At 37.1% G+C, this 23,213-nt stretch overlaps 1 protein-coding gene across 1 annotated transcript; it reads left to right on the top strand.

Moving 5' to 3' along the window:
• Positions 1 to 11,839: 11,839 nt before the first annotated feature.
• LOC107809093 (uncharacterized) lies at positions 11,840 to 12,322 on the top strand. The gene has a single exon (XM_016633690.1). The coding sequence runs from the start codon at positions 11,840 to 11,842 to the stop codon at positions 12,320 to 12,322; it is 483 nt and encodes a 160-aa protein (XP_016489176.1).
• The last annotated feature ends 10,891 nt before the right edge of the window (positions 12,323 to 23,213 follow it).

Here is a 23,213-nt window from a genome sequence, read left to right as displayed (position 1 = left end):
ACTAGTCGGATTAGGATTATTCTTCATTGTATGACATTACCCTTCTTACACACTTCTAATTTTAGTAGGACTATGCCTTCCTTTTCATGTCGTATGTAATGTGGTAATATCCGTGTTATTATATAATCAGGACAAGTTATGTATATCTTAAAAGGAAATTAAAATTCTAATTCTAAACCAATTAAAAAGGACAAGTCATGCGAGATTTAGAATTACATTGGACTTCAAACATGATTACATGTAAGACGCGCGTCGCCCAATTTGATTTTCCATTGTAAGTGTTCTGATCAAATTTGAGTACATACATTTAGAGTATGTCTTTAAAATTAAAATTTACAATCTCATAATGCGGCATTCCTATTATGGAAGGAATTATTGTTTTTCCTGTTATGAAAAATTATTTACATCCCCCAAGTTTACTTTAAGGATCAAACTCATCCTCCAACTTTGTACAATTATCATTTTCATCCTATGCAATATCTATTTTACCCTTGACATTTTCAATTCTCCATATATGTAATACATTTTTTTTATATTATTTAGATATTTTTTAATGCAGGTATTTATTCATAAGTTAAAAATATTATATATTACTATATAATTTAATCTAAGTTCACTAACATTATAAATAAAATAATTATATTATGAATTTGTTACCAAATATATTGCTACTTTATTATTATTATTATTTTAATATTATGTATATTAAAATGCATATAATGTATGTCGGTATGTGTGGTGTGAGATTTTAAGTTCCACTATTTTTATTATACTCTATGTGTATATAAATTTTTGTGTTTTGATTGTTATTACTAGAGTTTTTTTAAATTATAATTAAAGTTCATGTTAAGTGTAAATAGATAATGTTTGCAAATTTATTATAAAATTATCCTCTATTTTACGCCCATTATTTTTTTTATTACCTGTATTGTATAATTTATAACATTTTCACTCTCTTTTATTCTAAATTTTGTAAATAAATTGAGTTTTGATTGTTATTAATAATATTACTGATACGAGTAAATTATTAATTGCAACTTTTTATTTTCTCATTTATTTAACTTTTGAACATCAATAACTTATATGCTTGACTACCACTTCTCACTTTTTTTTGGTTTCGATAAAAGTTTTTTTAATTTATCTATAGGTAAGTCGATACCATAAATTAAAAATAAAAAAATATAATTAGAATAAAAATAAGAGAAAAAAATTGTAGAGGGTAAAATTGGCATTTTAAGAAGTCACCTTTGATATGAGGAGTAGAATGATAATTATTCAAAGTTGGATGATGAATTTAATTTTTAAAGCAAACTTGGGGGATGTAAATGATTTCACCTATTTCAAATTTAAGAGTTATATAAATTCATACTATTTCCACCATCATTATTCATCATATATATTCGATGAGTTATTTGTAGTTGTGAGAACTATGATATAGGAAACAACACGATTTTAACATATAATTAATCACTAAATATAGCATGTAATTTGTATTGAAACTTAATTGCATAATTCACATAATCAAGATACATATATATTTTTTCATTGTGAAAGTATAATTTTTTTTAAAAACATTATTCCTCACCTTATTTGTACTATCATCTGCAACATTTTTAACAAGTAATACAATCTTAAGATTTTAATTGATGTTTTCCCCTTCCCTACTTCCTCAAAAAGATAGCAGTAGTAGTTTATTTCATATCTCAAGCATTAAGTTTATTAAAGGTATATTTTTCATTGGGATGATCTTTAATTTATTTATAATGATATTATTTAGTTAAGGAATATAAGGATTTTTTTCGTAAGTTTTAAATCTTACTTGTGAAAGAAAAAAATCTGTTCCAAAAGCTTATCCTCCTAATATGGACAATTTGTTTATGAGACATAAGGTATCCATTCCATTTCATAATGTTTTATCGCATTTTAATAATTTTATTGCTTTATGCTAGGCAACGGAATAATGGTGATTAGACAGGACATGGTGCATCTTCAACTTATTGAGCATATAACTTTTGATAGGAGGGTGTGAAGGTCGAGAATTAGGGTAAACGGTTAATAAGTAGTTGAGAGTTTCTCCTTTCCTTACCAGTAGTAGTAGTATTATTCTTATATTTTTTTTTATTCTTAGATTTCTCATCATACATGTTATTTCGATCGCTTCAGTTATCGTACTTTTCTGTTGCTGTAATTGTTTGTTGTTGTTGCTTCTTTTTTCACCTTTTCTTGACACGGGGATCTATCGAGAATAACCTCTCTATCTTCACCAGGTAGAGGTAAGGTTTGCATATACACTACTCTTCCACACCTCACTTACGGGATTATACTGAATTTGTTGTTATTGTTGAGCAGGTGATGTTGATTTGGTTATCCATTCGGTATCTAGTACCGCTCTCTTTAGTACTTTAGTACTTAATTATTAAAAAATAATTTTACTTTCAACCACGGGAGTGAACCCAAATATTTTGGCGGAGGTCCTAATTCTTTTTTTTTTTCCTTTTCCAAAGCCCAAATTTTGAAGTCTCATTTTTTTTCCCGCCAATTCGATTTATCACTATTCTCCAATACCTTTGACGGACCAATCGCCGGCGCCCGAAGGATGCCGATGGGGTTCGTCGCCGTTCAGTGCTGTCAATGCTCCACCATGCAGGTATTTTCTCTTTCTGCTCCTTCATTCCGTGCGCACACATAGAGAGAATAACGTCGTAATGAGAATGATAAGGCAAGAAGCAAGGGCGTAGCAGCTGCACGAAGTTGTACCTTAGCGCATCCGTTTTCTTGCTCGTTAGCGCCCCTCTACCCCTATTATTTATATTATAGTCATAAATGAACTAAAGAAAATTTGACAACCTTACTAATAGAAAGGGAATGCGCTCAAGCATGCGAAGAAAGCTCGAAGAGCTTCTCTTATATTATGGCTTATCGCTTCTCCTACTGCTGCTCCCGGTCCCGTCCCTCAACCGACCGATGTAGTTCACATTGATCGATCATAGGCCTGCCTGTGCCTTCAGACGAGAAAGAAAGAGTAGAAAGATAGGTGTTCCATCGATTAGTCAAGCAAAGCTAACCGAAGTGAAGGTATTCAAGCAGTAATGGCATACCGATAAAAAAGGATCTCCTTCCGACTTCGACGAAGCAGATAGAGAAAATAAGGTTGTTTCCGGGCGAAAGCTTATTAGCTTATTATGAACCTTTCTATTCCTCTTCTTCAAGAGATATTTAATGTACTAGCATACGCGCAACGCCCCTCATGCTAATAAAAATATTTTCAAAAAAATAGCATAAAAATATTCAAACGATGCATTTGCCTTACAATATAAGAATTTACAAGTTTCAAAATGATAAAATTAATCATATTTAAGAGTTTGATACACTCTAGTAGTATCTTCTTGTACTTGGTTCATTGTACAAAAAAAGTCACAGAAGTAGCGTAAGATCATTCAACTTTACTACCTTAGCACATTGCATGTATATTTCATATTAGTTATTATAAAATTTATGTCAGATAATTTACCAATAACTGAATTTTTTTATTATATTTTACTCATTTTATACGACTGCTAAAATTGCAATCGTATCCTATTCATACTTTAGTAATGACATAAACATCCAAACTAAATTATTATCAATAATTTTTATAAATTTATAGCTCAGTCATTATCTTATTTACCGATAATTTCTTTTTAAGTCCTTCTATTGTCCAAAGGAAAAACAAATGCCCTGATTGCTCTTCAAAGTCTAAACTCACGCCTACCTCTCACACTACTAGAAATTCGGCAAAAATCGATCAAGGTCGACCGACCAACTGGTCGGTTTTCTTTGGCGAAAAAATGCTGGAAACTATTTTTGAGTCCCGCAAAATTTATTTTTCTAGAAACCGACCAACTTTGGTAGGTTTTTCAATTAAAATAAATAAAAATTAATATTAAAAAAATGACCAAAATTGATCGGTTAATTCGGCCGGTCATTTAAAAAAACCGACCAACTTTGGTCGGTTATTTTCGTGCGAAAATACAATTAAAGAGTATAAATCAAATAAAAGACAGTCTTAAAATAAAATGCACCAATGGTCTAGTGGTAGAATAGTATCCTGCCATAGTACGGACACCGGTTCGATTCCCAGATGTTGAATCTTTTGATTACATAATTAAAATACCAACCAACTTTGGTCGGTTTTTTTTTTTGCAATCCTTTTTTTTTGAATTTAATTGACCGACCAAAGTTGGTCGGTAATTTCCGACCAACTTTGGTCGGTATGCCTTTCCGACCCCTAAAATACCGTCCACATGTAAATGGTCACGTTTTGGTCGGTTATTGGCCATTACTGACCAACATTGGTCAGTTTTTTTAGTCGGTTTTTACCGGATTTCTAGTAGTGTCACCTCAAATATGAATTATCGTTGATTATTCAATATCTTTTTTTTATCAAAATTATGTTTTTTCATGCAATTCTTTACATGTTGTAACGACCCGACTTGCCGTTTTGAGAATTAACGTTTCGTTCAACGACTTAAGATCTCGAGAAACTTCGTAATATGTATTATGACCCGTGTGTGTGGTTAAGTTTGAATTTCGGAAGAGTCGGAATTAAATTGAAAGAACAATTCTTATTTTTGAAGCTTAAATGAAAAGAGTTGACCCGAGTTTGACTTTTGAACAAAATAACTCCAGAATAGAATTTTGATGATGTCAATAGTTTCGTATGGTGATTTCGGACTTAGACATATGTCCGGATTTAGATTTGGAAGTCCGTAGGACAATTCGCCACATTTTGGCGACAATTGGAAAATGAAAGATTTTAAGAAAGTTTGATCGGTAATTGACTTTATTGATATCGGGGTCGGAATTCAATTCTAAAGATTGGAACAACTCCATTATGTCATTTTATAACTTGCATGAAAAATTTAAAGTCATTCCGGATGGATTTGATACTTTCGGCACAAGATATAGAATTTGAAATTTTTTCATAAACTCATAAGTTCGATTCGAGGTGCGATTCATTGTTTCGATGTTGTTTGATGTTATTTGAGGCCTCGACTAAGTCTGTGTTATGTTATAGGACTTGTTGGTATATTCGGATGGGGTCCCGAGTGGCTCGGGTGAGTTTCGGAGTTGTTTCGGACCATTTCTAGGCCATTTTTAACTGTTGGTTTTTGGCTACAGCAATGTGCATCGCAGAAATTTCTGTTGCATATGGCTGCTTTTGGAAGCTTATATCTCGTAATCTTTAAGGAATTTGGAGATGATCCAAAAATGGAAGTTGTAGTCCTTTGAGTCGAGTTTTCAGAAATAAAACCATTCATCATTTGGACATTTGTACATAAAGTTATAATCGATTAACTGAAGCCTAGTACTGCAGTTGTTTTGCCTGGCACTGTGCATCGCAGAAATTTCTCCTGCACAGGGCTGACTTTGGGAGCTTATATCTCGCCATCTATAAGAAATTAGAAGATGAGCAAAACATAAAAGTTGTAGCCCTTGGTGTCAAATTTCCAGAAAGTTAAACGATTCATCATTCGGACATCGTATGATAGAGTTATGTCCATTTTCGTATCGGGAAAGACTCCTATTTTTCTGGGACTGAGGCAAATCGCTAGTGTCAAATACAATTTATAAGTCTCAAATGTCAAATGAGACTTGTCTAGACAAATTCTTAAAATGGGGGTTTCGACTATTTTAACATATTTGGAGCTATGGAGCTCGGACTGAAATGATTTTCACCATATGGATTGGGGCAAGTGTTCTATATCCAAAAGTAATTATACTTCATGATTCCATGGTTATTTTCATCAATTATTAGTGAATCAAATGGAAGAACTTGGAGAAATTTGTAAAACTCTTGAAGAACGAAAATTTAAAATTTGGAGGTCGAGTTGTTATCAGAATTTGATAAAATTAGTATGGTTAAACTCGTATCGGAATGGATGTTCGGATTTCGTGAAAATTCTATCGGAATCCGAGAGGCGGCCCCGCATTGACTTTTTCTCGGACTGCAAATTAAACATTTAACAAGCATGTTCGTATTTACCAACAATCTGTTTATACATAAAAGGTTCTAAGCCTAATGGACAATTCGTTTTGTTTTCTTCATTATGTATCCCTTTTTTGCACCTTTGAGACAGACCTATTAGCATTTCCCCTCAAATTCCTAGCTTTAAGATGGCTGAGTACAGTTTTGGGGCAAAGCTTGCATATCAAAAGAAAAGATTGTTACTGAAAACAAGACTATATATTTGAATGAAAGACATTATCACTGTCATATATCACTATTTTGAAAATTTCTGAAAGATATTATCTTCTGTTTCAGTTGAAGTTGATATAAAATTATTGTAGAATTTCAAATGTTGAACTTGAGAGCATGCCTACCCTTTTTGTGTTGAAAATTATTGTATTTGGACTTAGCTGTGAGGCTCGTCACTACTTTCAGTTCTTATTTATTATTGTTACTTACTGAGTTAGTTGTACTCATACAACACCTTGCATTTCATGTGCAAATCCAGGTCATCCCGAATTCAGTGGGTGTTGATTCTTTCGCACAGTTAATTTTTCGGAGATTTAGAGGTAGTTGTCGTGTTTCGCAAACCTTGTCTCTCCTTCCCTATCTCTTTGTTTATTGTATTTGGTCTCAGACTATTATATACCGTATTTTCCAGACTTGTAATGTATAGATGCTCATTTACTAGTAACACCGGGTTTTGTCTCTCCTTCCCAATTGTTCTTACGATGAAATTTCCCTTTAAAAATTGAGCCCAAATGCACGTGCCCGCTCTCGTGATAAACATGATGCCATATGCAGATCTGGGAAATAAAAGATATTTCTTTTTGGCTATTCAGTAGTTGAAGTTCATTGGCCTAATTAATTTTGCTTGGTACTGGATCAACTTATTAAGAGGAGTAAAACGTAAAAATATTTACTCTCAAGATTCAAACTAAAGAAATTAAAACCTACTACTCTATTTATCAAGATGAGTTGATGTACAATACATAGGGGTTCGATTTAAAGAAGACAATAACTACACCCAAGTGGATAAACTGCCAAAAAATGTTCTGAATAAAATTAACTCCACAAAGATCATTGTATGGATTAGGCATTTGAGAATATTTAGTGTAAGTACATGCATTCCTTTTAATAAAGTGAACAACATCTAATTGAGTTAGTTATAATAGTTGGATGACATAATTCTCATGACAACTCGAGAAGAGCTCTAGACAAAACTAACAAAACTTTTTCTCGAACTTCAAATTAAACATTTAACAAGCATGTTTGTATTTACCAACAATCTATTTATACATAAAAGGTTATGAGCCTAATAGACAATTCGTTTGGTTTTCTTCGTTATGTATCCCCTTTTTTACACCTTTGAGACAGACCTATTAGCATTTTCTCTCAGAACTATTTTCATCATTGTGCCAATCCTTCTTTAGACTATCTCCTTTGCGGGTAAATGATGAACAATTGAGATTTTGTAATTAACGGCTTTAACGGTTTGGGGGCTGATTACTCAATTTTCTTATCGGGTAAACCGTTAACCCGTTAAGAATTTTTATATTTATACTTTTACTCCTATATATATAAATAAAGTACTATTGAAACCCCTATGTATTTACACTTTGTTTGACCAAACACGCTTGATGTCGATATCTATGTGCCATAGGTACTTAAGAATGCATTACATATTAGATGAAAAAGCTGTCAAGACTTGTATTAGTTGGACTTCTTCCCTCGTAGAACAAACGGAAGAGGAATTCAAAGGAAAGGTTATCACTGAGGGGGTTGAAGTATGATGATCCTTTCTCGGACAATTCTTTGTCATGCAACTTAGCAAGTGTGGACAGCCGGTGGCCATTATATGTTCTAATACCTTTTGTTAGATGAACAGGAGGATAATTGATAAGTTTTGTGGAATTGATTAGTGATCATATTGTAGTGCAATGAACTAAAAGTAGTTGACTGGATTGTCTGGTTTTATGTCCTTTTTTAAAATCTGCTTTTCTGGAAGAACGCATGTCCTTTTTTGATTTGTGAAGAACGAATGTTTGATTGATTACTGAACTTGGTTAATACATGTATGAGTAGTCCTCGAGATTCTTCAATTCAAAATACTATTTGGTTAGATCTTAGATGGTATTAAAAATTTGGTATTGATTTGAAACTGTTTGGTATTGATTGAATGATTATTCAAAACAATTACTATTTCGAAATTAAAGGAATGCTGCAACAACTGATTGGGTCCAATGGAAAAATGCAAGAGAAAGTCGAAGCACACGACTTAGCGATAAAAGGCATTGATATACAATTAGGGCAGTTATCCATGGCTCTGAATAATCATCCTCAAGGGACGTTGCCCGCAGACACGCATGTCAATCCAAAATAACAGGGCCCGAAGTAGCTTATGGCGGTGAGCCTAAGAAATGGTAGAGCTCTTGATCTAGAGCAAGAAATTGCTCGCGAAAGCCGACCAACTGAAACACTTGTGCCAGTACCAATCGAGGTTGATGATTCAACAGGGTTGACAGAGGTGACGGTACAACATGCACCAGCTGAATCAAGCAAAGAAAAAGAGGTTGCAAAGGAAACTGAGTTAGTGCAAGAGAAGGCAGTAGAAACAGTGCCCGAGCAGGTTCAAACTCAAATCACAGGAAAGAAGCGGCCTCCAGCACCCTTCCCCCAGAGATTGGCCAAATATCAGAAAGATGAGCAGTATAAGAAATTCATGGAGATGTTGAAGCAAAATCCAGGTGAACATTCCATTGATTGACGCCTTGAAGGAGATGCCTGGTTATGCAAAAATAATGAAGGACTTGATGTCTCGTAAGTTTGACTTTCAAGACTTGGCCACGGTTACACTGACTCAGACATGTAGTGTTGTCGTGACGAGACCCATAGCTGAGAAGATGTCCGGCCCAGGGATTTTCACAATCCCATGCACAATAGGCAACTATGCTTTTGCTAAAGCACTTTGTGATTTGGGGGAGAGAATAAACTTGATGCCCTTGGCTATATATAAAAGGTTAGGAATTGGAAGAGCAAGACCCACATCCATGTTACTACAGCTAGCCGACCGAACAGTGAAAGGCTCATCAGGTATACTTGCTGATGCACTGGTGCAGGTTGGGAAGTTTGTGTTTCCGACAAATTTTGTCATTCTGGACTGCCGGGTTGACGAGGAGATTCCCATAATTTTGGGAAGGCCATTCTTGGCCACTAGGAGAGTTCTAATTGATTGTGAAACTGGAGAGCTAAAGATGAGACTGAAGGATGAAGAGATAAGTTCAATGTGCAGAAATCTATGCGGCGACCTAGTGAGTTTGCTAACTGCTCTCTAATAGAAGTTGTGGATGTGATTTTGGAGGAGGAAGATGAGACTCTGAATGCAAAAGACCCTCTAGCAGCCTGCCTCATGAACTTAGAAGAGGTGGATGGTCAGGACTTGGCAGAGTGGGTTTTGGCCCTTGAAAGGCAAGGGTACTGGAAAAGAGAGCTCGAATTCGAGCCTTTACACTTAGAAGAAAGAAAAACCCCTCCAGCTAAGCCATCAATTGAAGAACCAATAAAGTTGGAGCTAAAGTCGTTACCAGCTCACCTCAGGTATGTCTTCTTGGGACCTAACTCAACTTTACCTGTTATTATCTCATCCAGTTTATTAGATGTGCATGCAGAACAACTTTTGTAGGTGTTAATGGAATGCAAGACTACAATTGGTTGGACCATTGAAGATATGAAGGGTATCAGCCTGACATATTGTATGCATAAGATTCTACTGGAAGATGGGCACAAACCTTCTAGAGAACATCAAAGAAGGCTGAACCCCAACATGAAAGAAGTGGTGAAGAAAAAAGTGATCAAGTGGTTAGATGCGGGAATAATCTTCCCCATCTCTGACAGTAACTGGGTCAGCCCAGTTCAGTATGTGCCAAAGAAGGGTGGAATGAATGTAGTGCAAAATGAGAACAACGAGTTGATCTCAACAAGAATAGTCACGGGATGGCGAATATGTATGGATTACAGAAGGTTGAACAAGGCCACCCAGAAAGACCATTTTCCACTGCCATTCATTGATCAGATGCTAGATAGATTGGCAGGGAGGTCTCACTTTTGCTTTTTGGATGGATACTGATGGCCATCTTTACAGATATGGTAGAGGAAATAATGGAGGCTTTCATGGATGACTTCTCAGTGGTGGGGAACTCATTCGATGACTACCTTATGAACTTGAAAAGAGTATTGAAAAGGTGTATGGAGACTAATCTAGTATTAAACTGGGAAAAATGTCATTTTATGGTACATGAAGGTATAGTCTTGGGGCACCTAGTGTCAAGCAAGGGCATTGAAGTGGATCACACAAAGGTTGATGTAATAGAAAAGTTTCCACCACCCACTTCCGTCAAGGCAATAAGAAGTTTCTTTGGCCACACCGGTTTCTATAGGCGGTTTATAAAAGATTTTTCCAAAATTGCTAACCCTTTGTGTAAATTGCTTGAAAAAGATCACTCTTTTGTGTTTTCTGAAGATTGTAGGGTAGCTTTAGAGGAATTGAAGAAGAGGTTGGTGTCAGCACCTATCATAGTTGCACCCGACTGGATCAACCATTTGAGCTGATGTGTGATGCAAGCAACTATGCGGTGTGAGAAGTCCTTGGGCAGTAGAAACATAAAGTCATACATCCAATATACTACGCAAGTAGAACTTTGAGTAATGCCCAACTAAATTACACAGTGACTGAGAAGGAGATGCTAGCAGTGGTGTTCGCATTTGACAAGTTCAGGTCATACCTGATAGGCTCGAAGGTAATTGTTTATACTGACCATGTTGCACTCAGGTACCTAATTGAGAAGAAAGAATCAAAGCCACGCCTAATTCGATGGGTGCTACTGCTGCAAGAATTTGACTTGGAAATCCGTTACCTAAAGGGAACGGAAAACCAAGTGGTTGATCACTTGTCTAGGCTGGAAGGAGCAGAGAAGAAGGTTGAGACAGAAGAGATTGTGGAGACTTTCCCGAATGAGCAACTGTTGGCTACGAGCCTGGAGGTAGAACCATGGTATGCAGATATTGCAAAGTACCTAGCAAGCGGTATTGTCCCCTATGAACTTTCCTCTGTCCAAAAGAAAAAGTTCTTTCGTGACTGTCGCATGTATTATTGGGATGAGCCTTATCTGTTCAGGATTTGTGTTGATAACATGATCCGGAGATGTATCCCAGAGATAGACCAATCTTTTATTTTGCAGGCTTGTCACACATCCCCATATGGCGGCCATTTTGGGGGGGTAAGGACAGCTGCGAAAGTGTTGGAGTTGGGCTTTTACTGGCCGACATTGTTCAAAGATGCACACTTCTGGGTGAAGGGTTGTGATGAATGCCAATGAACCGGGAACATTCCCGTTGACATAAGATGCACATGAACCCAATTCAAGAGGTAGAAGTGTTTGATGTATGGGGAATCGATTTCATTGGACCTTTTGTCAGCTCATATGGCAAAAAGTACATACTTGTAGCTGTGGACTACATGTAAAAATGGGTAGAGGCTGCAACGTTCCCTACAAATGATGCAAAGGGGGTCATTGGTTTTTTTGAGAAAGAACATCTTCACCCGATTTGGCACTCCAAGGGCAATAATCAGTGATGGAGGCACTCATTTCTGCAATCGAGCCTTCACAAAGTTGTTAGAAAAATATGGTGTACGCCACAAGGTTGCCACCCCATATCACCCACAAACGAGTGGGCAAGTGGAAGTTTCGAACAAAGAGATAAAGAGCGTTTTGACAAAGCCCGTGAATGCTACAAGAATGGATTGGGCGAGAAAGTTAGTGATACACTCTGGCTTATCGTACCGCTTTCAAAATGCCGATTGGCATGTCGCCGTATAAATTGGTATTTGGGAAGGCGTGTCACTTACCATTGGAGTTGGAGCATAGAGCCTGGTGGGCATTGAGGCAGTTGAATCTCGACATAGAAGAGGCGGGTACAAGTAGAGTCACTGAGTTACACGAGCTTGATGAGTTTCGCTACCATGCTTTTGAGAGTGCAAGACTATATAAGGAGAGAATGAAGAGGATGTATGAAAAAAATATTCTTGAACGGAACTTTAAACCTGGAGATATGGTATTGTTGTACAATTCAAGAATGAGGTTGTTTCCGGGCAAGTTGAAGTCAAGATGGCCAGGACCATTTCGTGTGGTAGAGATGCATTCAATTGGAGCCGTCGAGATTACATCGGAAGATGAATCTCGCAAGTTCAAATTTAATGGGCAAAGGCTAAAACATTATCAAGGCATGGTTGAGGTAGATAAAATGATATCGGCCTTGTACTTGAAAGATCCTTGATAAGGTATAACCCGCGTCGTGCCGCGGCGTTAAATTAGGCGCTTCTTGGGAGGCAATTCATGTTTCTTAATCTGCCTCGTGTCGCGACGTTAAATCAAACGCTACTTGGGAGGCAACCCAATATTAGAGGAATATATATATATATATATATATATATATATATATATATATATATATATATATAACGTGCAAATTTGAACTACAGAGCTGGCCGCGCATTTTTAGACTCTCATTGGTCGCGCATATGGCTGTGCATTTTTATACCTCACTGCCACACGTGCGCGACCGCGCACTGGGCACCGTTTTGTAGGGTTTTGAATTAGTTATTTTTTCTTTCTTTTCTTTTCTTTTTCTTTGTTTTTCCTTTAAAAAAACCCCCTCCCCCATTCATTTCTTCTAATCTAAACTACCCCCCTCTCTAAACATAAGAAAATAAACGCACAAACCCTTACCCCTTTCCCCAATTTCAAAATCAAACCCTACCCTCTTCTCATCATCTCTCCTCTTCCATAACTTTCCAACCCAAAATCCTCACAAGTTCCCTCAGGTAAGTGCCATTGTTTTTGTTTCCATCTTAGTTTAGTTTCTCTGTTTTTCTTTTCTTGTATTGTAGTAGATTTTTTTTTTGTTTAGTATACTTGTTTGTATGTTGAGGTAATAGTGGAATTCACCATGTTAGGTTAGATTCGACTTTGGTATATCTGTGGTTGAATTGGGGGTATAAAAATTGGTGTTTGAGAGTTCGGGTAAACTTGCGCATCAGGTGTATGTATAAATGCCACAATGAGTTCGAGAATGGAATTTTGTGACTAAGTATGCTGGTGAAGTCTGAGTAACCACTCTTGGTTCACACATCGTGCCTTTCGCTGATAGTGGTATTTGTTTCAGGTAGTATGATGCCATCCAAGAAACGAAGAACCACAGGTGCATCCTCCAGTGGTCACGTAAGCTCCTCCCGGCCGCGGGCCTCGGTCAATGCTCCCCAGTATGATAGTACCAAGTTCGTATCAAGCGCGGCCCAGGAACGTTTTGGTCATAAAGCTCCCAAGAAACCCATACCGGACTTGATTTGATAGGTTTCGACATCGAATGTAGAAGTTAAAATTTCTTAGTTTCATTAAACTTGAATTGGAGTATCATTCGTGGTTTTAGTATTGTTTGATGTGATTTTAGACATCGACTAAGTTCGTATAATATTTTAGGACTTGTTGATATATTTGGTTGAGGTCCCGAGGGCCTTGAGTGGATTTCAGATGGTTAATGGAATCTAATTTAGATATTTTTAGAATGTTTCGACGTCGATTCTTCAAGAATATGTGGTGTCACATTAAGAAAATGAGCGTCAAATTCAGTTTTTATTGAAGCATTAGATCCGTATTGAAATTATGGAGCCATAGCAAAAAAAAATAGTCAAATTCGGACATCGTATGAGAGAGTTACAAAATCCCGTCACCAGCACCCAGGGTAGTGTGGGGCGCTAGCCCTGGCACTGGGATATTTAGAGGTTCTGAAAACAGATCCACAGGCAGCGCCCCACGCCACCTGCGGCGCTCGAACATTAAAAATCCCTATAAACGGGAGGTTTTGCTATTTTTGACAAAAACAGAGTTGGGGAGCTCGGTTTGGGCGGTTTTAAGAGGCCAATTTCACCACACAACTTGGGGTAAGTGTTATTGACTCCCTTGTGATTATATTCCATGAATTAATCTTCGTTTACGGCGTTAGATTATTGATTTTTCAAGAGAAATCGGAGGAATTTTCTACAATTCCATAAAATGATTTTTTGAGATTTGAACATCGATTCGGAGTCGGATTTGAGTAAACTTAGTATGGTAGGACTCGTAATTGAATGGGTTATTGGATTTTGTGAGTTTTGTCGTATTTTGAGATATGGGCCCCACTGTCAACTTTTCGAGCGGAGTTGGATATTTTTGTAAATTGTTAAATTGTAAGCATTAGAGTAAATTGTGATTTATTTACACATTGTTTGAATAGATATGAATTGTTTGGCTTGAATTGAGGAGATAGGAAGGGGTATGGAGATTGATACGCGCGGAATGGAATTTCCGGAGTATTGTTTAGCTTGCTCGTCATTGGATTCAGCCTGATCGAGGTAAGTAACACTTCTAAACTTGGTGCTGAGGGTATGAACCCTGAATATACGTATTATGTATTTGGTGTTGAGGTGGCGCACATGCTAGGTGACAGGCGTGTGGGCATGCACCGTGTGAATTGTAACTCTGTTACTTATGTGGTACTGTGTAATTACCTGATCTTATTTGTAACCATGAAATCTCTACGTACTAGAGCTATTGAGCTGCTATCAATGTTAGAAACCATGTCTAGGCTACATGCTTATTATGTTGAGACCCACTGAGGTCATTTCAGCTGTTGAGATATCTGCTTACATTGCATTTACATACTTAGTCATACACATTCATATGCATATCATATCTCAGTCTCTGTTACCATTTATTGATACATCACATCATTATTTTTGGGCTGATTCTTTTCATGACACTGAGATCCCGAGAGACTGGAGAGATTGATGACTGAGTGAGGGCGAGGGCGTGATGGTGAGGATGTTTATGGGATCGGGTTGCACGCCGTAGCAGGCCATATTAACTTTATATATATTGATTTATGATGGGATCAGGCTGCACGCCGCAATATATGTTTCATTTATTTATGCCATGATTGGCTTGATATAGCGCTTGGGCTAAAGGAGCCCCTCCGGAGCCCCCCGGAGTCTATACACACCCTTAGTGAGCGCAGGTACCTACTGAGTGCGAGTGCAGAGCGATTGGGAGGACTGAGTTACTGGGAGGATTGAGTGATTGGGAAAACTAAGTGAAATGATACTCTAAGAGTATGCATATGGTTTTATCACTGAGTTGCATCGCATTGACATGCACACTTGACAAACAGGCATAGAGATGCATTTTTCCTCATGCCATTTAAAAATGAAACATTTACTTGTTGAATGTTTTTGGGAAAAATCATAGTTTTCAAACTTACTCATAAATTGGTGATTTCGGTAAAGGATTTGGGTTTTCACTGATATATTTGAAAAGCAGGACTATTTTTTTTCTCTGTGAACGAGCTGAGCATTTTATCTCTAAGCTATTTCTTTTATTACTTCTATTATGTACTGTTGTTAGTTATTGGTGTTGGATCCCGACCTTTGTTCCAGCTCATCACTACTTTCAACCTAAGGTTAAGTTTGTTACTTATTGAGTACATGGGGTCGGTTGTACTCATACTACACTTCTGCACCTTGAGTGCAGATATTGGATGTTGATGTTGCTGTGATCGACGTGAACTAGATTTGAAGACGTACATGCGTTCCGGTCGTAGCTGCTTCTGGTTCATGGTAGCCTTAGATTTATAAAAATCTGTTTATGTACATTTCGAACAAATGATGTATTTATTTTATACCAGCTTTGTAAATTCTAATCTTAGAAGCTCATGATTTGTACTATCAGTACTTGGGGAATGTATAAGATTCAGATATTTTCTCTTATTTATTTGTCTCATTAGGTTTCATTGGAATTGGATAGTTGTTAATTGTCTTACCTAGCGATTGCGTTAGGTGCCATCACGACCAGTTGTATTTGGGGTCGTGACAAGTTGGTATTAGAGCTCTAGGTTCATAGGTTCTACAAGTCATGAGCAAGTGTCTAGTAGAGTCTTGTGAATCGGTATGATGACGTCCATACTTTTCTTCGAGAGGCTACATTGCATTTAGGATAGTTTCCATCTTTCTTTCCTTATCGTGCGAAATTGATTCAGCTTGAAATATAACTCTTTGAATTCCTTCCACGCATTCATGTGCGCATGTGAGCTCTCGATATCAGATGTGCATCGCCAGCTTGTGATTCCATGAACGAGGTTCGAGATATGTATTCTGTGTTTTGGTGATGGGCCAGTCTAGAGAACTTGAGGTCAGGTTTAGACCGCAGCTTAGGCTCAGTAGCTTCAGTTGTGTGAACTTGTACATTTGGACTCATATGTCTGGTAGTGTCCTTATGAGTGGAATTTGTGGCTCGATGAGCAGTTGAATAGCTATATGATGAGCATGATGTGATTGTGAAATGTGTTCAGATGGTTTGATGGTGATGAGAATAGTTTGCTTGAGATGTAAAAAGGACTATTGGGTGCTAGATTACTGTCTTGATGTGACGTATAGTCTCAAGTTATGAGTGTGTTGAAAGATTTTTCATGCTAATTAATTATGGAGTGAAGTAGATTTTCATATCTCGTTATGAGTTTAGACTTAGGAAGATTAAGTGATGGCGTAGTAATCGTGGTTGCAAAAGGGTATCACAAGATGCCAATTTGAGGCTAAGCAGGTGGGTTATCTCCTGCGGAGTAATCTACGTAGGTGTGTCCCTTATAATGTTGAGTGGAGAGCTTCTTTTCTACCGGCGGGGTGTACGTGTTGTGATTTGAATTTGAATCTCGTTGAGAAAGTTGACTTGACTGTCAAGAGAAATAAATACATGCTTAGCAGATGATTGAGGTATTTTATGGTTGGTGTTGCATGAGCTTGTGAAGAATTGAGTTGAATCTCACTATAGTATCATGACAGTAATACGGTATGGGTATTGTGAGTTATTGAATGAAATGATCTATGGCTTTGAGCCAAGTAGGGGAGCCTACTATTGACAGTTTGATTTCATGGTTATATGTTAAATTTTAGTTTTGGTCTGAGACATACTTGTAGATCAGTTATGAATGTAGATGTTGAGATTAGGAATGACTCGAGCAAGGAAATTCCTGGATACGGGTTATATTGCACTTTATGAGTATATGAAAATCACGGAATGAGTTGAGTTGTTATTCGTGACAGATGTAGTGTGCACGATGTATGAATTAGCTCGGTTGCGTTAAGGCATGGTTACTTCTTTGGGGTATTATTGTGCTAATTGAGCATAGGCAGTTCGGCCCATTTGGGCGGTGCAATTGAGATTTGAGCATAGTGGATGACTCTCGAGAAAGTTCTAATGGATTCAAGATTAATATGTAGCAACTGAGGATTTTTGACGGATTTGTATATGGCTAGAATTTGAGATTTAAGTTGGATGGTGTCAAGACTTGTGGCATTTTTTTTTATCATTATGGATTTTATATTTCGGTATCAGGAAGGTGAATGAAATGACTTTAGACTCAAATAAGGTATTTTCAAAGTGGGTGTTTCGGTTGTGGTATTTATGTGGGTAATTATGATGTGGTGAGACTTTATAGGTGTTTTGGTGGCAATATTCTTGGGTTTGGTGACCTACGTGGCTTGGTAAAGTTATGGAGATTCAGCTCTAATAGCTTGGTTATGTGCAAATAGATTTCAAAGTGTTCTTGATGGTTTCTACCATGGTTATAAACGGATATTTTCTACCGGTGTAGAGAACTTGTATTGTGATTTCCTCCTAGAAGGAAGCAAGAGAAAGGTTTCTAACTAACCGGGTATGTAATTTGCTGGTGACTCAGAGTTCATAATGAGATTCTTGTACTTGTCATATGATGGCATGATAGATGTGGTGTGTTGTGTGGGATTAAGATTTACATGTACAAGGTGGCAGTTCAGTCTTGAAGGGAAGGTTGCGAATTTGGACAAAATGGTCAGTTTTAGATAGTTAGAGGAATATTATAACTGCTCAGTAATCCCTGAGAAGGGTGTGCATTTCAGAAGGCGCATAGTGTTTTGACTTACGGATGTTCATCGGTATTGCGATACTCACCTGGTTGATAGACCGTTGATATTCTAATTAATGCTATATGGCATGGAAAACATTTGGAAGAATTTCTCATGGGATAATTGTGCATGAAAGATGTGTTAGTCATTCGAATGCTAGAGTTGGGACCAGTTACGGTGATTCATGTGTTCTTTGAATTTGGAGACTGTGAGTTCTCATAAGCATATTGTTTCAAGGTTGCGGCCTATTTGAGGTGAGTATTTTATTTAAACTCAATGGAGGCACTAGTTGCGTTAATTATTTGTGATAACTACATGCTACGAGTTTGTATATATGTGAGGTTTGAGCCCATGTGCTGGCTCGGAAGAATGCTTAGGCTATGATATGCCTATAATTGACTGTTAAGCGTAAAGGTATAACGTTTCTCATATTCGTACCTTTGTTGAGAACTATCTGGGCTATACTTGAGGTTACAAATAGGCTAATTCCCTAAATAAACTGGGTAGTTACTATTTCTGTGTTAACTTGCAGATTTGAGTTGTGATAGCACACTTTGCACATGCCTACTCTATGGTGTGTTAATTATACCAGTCCGGGAGCATGTGAATATTATTTCATGTATCATATACATGTGTACTTAATTGATTACTTGTGTATGATATGCTTGGACTGGAGGCCTGTGACCATGCCAGGAGGATTATGTTATTAACACGTGAGTTGTCCGTGCGGATCTATATACTGATATTATTGACACGTGAGTTATCCGTGTGGGTCCAGATATTGATACTATAACACATGAGTTGTCCATGCAATTAATGTTAATGTGAGATCTAGGATAGCTAGTTACCGTTATTAGATTCATGTGTCTTGGTTCTACTATATATAATGAGCTCATAACATTTCGGTTGTGGTGGTGCTTGTTGAATTTGCAATATGGTTCTCTTCTTTGAGATATTTCCCATTTTTGGGTACACGGATTGTGCAGTTGTGGCATGAGTTATATTTGTGTGGCATGTCTGTGGGATAGTTGTGTTTAATAATATAAGTTCATTGGACCTAGAATGGGTACTATCAGGTTTGATTGCGGTATATTCGAGAGGATAATATTGAAAGTCGGCTTAGAAAGTGATTATGGTTCTGGTTGGGGCGAGAGAGCTCCATGACTTGTTGATCTGATAAGGGGTCATGAGATTCTGCATGTTTCTTTTATTATCATCAATGTATGAAGGTTTTGGAACAAGGTTTTGTTTGATATGGGGTTTAATACTAGTATCAGGTTGGTTTTGAGTAGTTACTATGATCGAAAATGGTGTTGCGAGCATGCGAGTTGTGTAGTATATTATATGATTATATCTGGGGTTATGGTTATAGCTTGATACAACTTGTTCAGACTTATACAGTGTGTAGCTATGAGATTCGTGTCTTGTAAGAAATTATGGATGTTTGAAATTTGGGTTCTAAATTGTACGGACTAAGGTTAAAGTATTGATCTTCAATTATGTTGTGTTGTCAGGCTTATATGGAATAGGGTGGCATGGGATCACCCCCGAGTATGTGCGTGGTAAGGTGGAACAGTGATTTAAGGGCTTAGGAACAACTCTTGGCACGTTCGAGGACGAACGTATGTTTAAGTGAGGGAGAATGTAACGACCTGACTTGTCGTTTTGAACATTTATACTCATTTCAACTATTTGAAGTCTTGAATAGCTTCATATGATATATTATGACGTATGTGAATCGTCGGTTTTGATTTTTAGGTGTTTCAGGATTACTTCGGATGAATGAAATTCATGTTGGAAGCTTAAATGAAAAGGGTTGACCGGTGTTTGACTTTTTGTGAAAACGACTCCGGAATTTAGTTTTGATGATTCCAATAGCTTTGTATGGTGATTTTGGACTTAGGGGTGTGTCCGGAAAATTCTTTGGAAGTCCGTAGTTAAATTAGGCTTGAAATGGAGAAAATAAGAAATTGAAAGTTTGACCGGGAGTTAACTTTTTGATATCGGGGTCGAAATACGATTATAGAAATTGGAATAGATCCGTTATGTCATTTATGACTTGTGTGCAAAATTTGAGTTTAATCGGACTTGATTTGATAGGTTTCGGGATCGAATGTAGAAGTTGAAATTTCTTAATTTCATTAAGCTTAAATTGGAGTATGATTCGTGGTTTTAGTATTGTTTGATGTGATTTGAGGCATCGACTAAGTTTGTATGATATTTTAGGACTTGTTGGTATATTTGGTTGAGGTCCCGAGGGCCTCGGGTGAATTTCGGATGGTTAATGGAATTTAATTTGGATATTTCTAGAATATTTCGACGTCGATTCTTCAAGAATATGTGGTGTCACATTAATCAAATGAACTCCAAATTCAGTTTTGATTGAAACATTAGATCCGTATAGAAATTATGGAGCCATAGCAAAAAGAATAGTCGAATTCGGACATCGTATGAGAGAGTTATGCTCATTCCTGTGTCGGGAAAAACAAAATCACGTCACCAGCGCCCAGGGTAGTGTGGGGCGCTAACCCTGGCGCTGGGATGTTTAGAGTTTCTGGAAACAGGGCCACAGGCAGCGCCCCACGCCACCTGTGGCGCTCGAACATTAAAAATCTCTATAAACGGGAGGTTTTACCATTTTTGACAAAAACAGAGTTGGGGAGCTCGGTTTGGGCGGTTTTCAGAGGCAAATTTCACCACACAACTTGGAGTAAGTGTTATTGACTCTCTTGTGATTATATTCCATGAATTAATCTTCATTTTTAGCGTTAGATTATTGATTTTTCAAGAGAAATCGGAGGAATTTCTACAATTCCATAAAATGAATTTTCGAGATTTGAACATCGACTTGGAATCAGATTTGAGTAAAATAGTATGGTTGGACTCGTAATTGAATGGGTTGTCGGATTTTGTTTGTTTCATCGGATTTCAAGATGTGATCCCCACTGTCGACTTTTCGAGCAGAGTTGGAATTTTTTGTAAATTGTTAAATTGTAAGCATTAGAGTAAATTGTGATTAATTTGTATGTTGTTTGAATAGATACGAATCGTTTGGCTTGAATTGAGGAGATAGGAAGGCGTATGAAGGTTGATACGCGCGGAATGGAATTTCCAGAGTATTGTTTAGCTTGCTCGGCATTGGTGCTGAGGGTATGAACCCTGAATATATGTGTTATGTGTTTGGTGTTGAGGTGACGTACATGCTAGGTGACGGGCGTGCACCGTGTGAATTGTAACTTTGTTACTTCTGTGGTACTATGTAATTACATGATCTTATCTGTAACCATGAAATCTCTACGTACTAGAGCTATTGAGCTGCGATCCATGTTAGAAACCATGTCTAGGTTGCATGCTTATTCTGTTGAGACCCACTGAGGTCATTTCTGCTGTTGAGATATCTGCTCACATTGCATTTACATACTCAGTCATACACATTCATATGCATATCATATCTCAGTATCTGTTACCATTTATTAATACATCACATCATTATTTTTGGACTGATTCTTTTCACGACACTGAGAGCCCGAGAGACTAAAGAGGTTGATGACTGAGTGAGGCCGATGGCCTGATGGTGATGATGTTTATGGGATCGGGCTGCACGCCGCAACATTCCATATTGGCTTTATAAATAATGATTTATGATGGGATAGGGTTCCACGGCGCAACATGTTTTATTGATTTATGCCATGATTGGCTTGATATAGCATTTGGGTTGAAGGAGCCCCTCCGGAGTCTGTACACACCTCAGTGAGCGCAGGTACCTATTGAGTGCGAGTGCAGAGCAATTGGGAGGATTGAGTGACTGTGAGGACCGAGTTACTGGGAGGACTGAGTGATTGGGAGGACTGAGTGAAATGATACTCTAAGAGTATGCATATGGTTTTATCACCGAGTCGCATCGCATTCACATGCACGCTTGACATACAGGCATAGAGATGCAATTTCCCCCATGCCATTTAAAAATAAAATATTTACCTGTTGAAAGTTTTTGGGAAAAATCACAGTTTTCAAACTTACTCATAAATTGGTGATTTCGGTAAAGGATTTGGGTTTTTACTGATATATTTGAAAAGCAGAACTTTTTTTTTTGAACTGTGAATGAGTTGAGCATTTTATGTCTGAGCTACTTCTTTTATTACTTCCATTATGTTGTTATGAATTGTTGTTGGCTATTGGTGTTGGACCCCGACCTTTGTTCCAGTTCGTCACTACTTTCAACCCAAGGTTAGGTTTGTTACTTATTGAGTAAATGGGGTCGGTTGTACTCATACTAAACTTCTACACCTTGCGTGCAGATATTAGATGCTAATGTTGATGTGATCGACGTGAGCTGGATTTGAAGACGTACCTGCGTTCCGGTCGTAACTGCCTCTTATTCATGGTAGCTTTAGATTTATAAAAATCTGTTTATGTACATTTCGAACAGATGATATATTTATTTCATACCAGCTTTGTAAATTCTAATCTTAGAAGCTCATGATTTGTACTACATGTCCTTGGAAAATATATAAGATTCAGATATTTTTTCTTATTTATTTGTCTCATTAGGTTTCATTGGAATTAGATAGTTGTTAACTGGTTTACCTTGCGGGTTGGGTTAGGTGCCATCACGACTAGTTGGATTTGGGGTCGTGACAATTATTCATCATACATATTCGATGAGTTATTTGTAGTAGTGAGAACTATGATATAGGAAACAACACGATTTTAACATATAATTAATCACTAAATATAGCATGTAATTTGTATTGAAATGTAATTGCATAATTCACATAATCAAGATACATATATATATTTTCATTGTGAAAGTATAATTTTAAAAAAAAATTATTCCTCACCTTATTTGTACTATCATCTGCAACATTTTTAATAAGTAAATACAATCTTAAGATTTTAACTGATGTTTTCCCCTTCCCTACTTCCTTAAAAAAATTGTCACGACCCAAAATACCATCACAAGTGTCGTGATGGTACTTAGTCTCTAAGACTAAGTAAGCCGGTCATAATAACAATTCAAGCCATTTCTTTTTGAATTCAATACAAGTGTCAAAACCAACAGCGAAAATATTCAAACAACCTCCCAAGACTAGTAATACTGAGTCACGAACTCTAACTGAATACATGAAATGATTTCAAGGATCGAATATACAATACTGTTCGAATAATAATTGACATTACAATAAAATGAAAAGACTC

Source organism: Nicotiana tabacum, chromosome 12 (genome assembly GCF_000715075.1).
Source record: "Nicotiana tabacum cultivar K326 chromosome 12, ASM71507v2, whole genome shotgun sequence".
NCBI lineage: Eukaryota > Viridiplantae > Streptophyta > Magnoliopsida > Solanales > Solanaceae > Nicotiana > Nicotiana tabacum.
The sequence above is the reverse complement of the archived record's forward strand: the minus strand, read 5'-3'. Positions and strand labels throughout refer to the sequence as shown.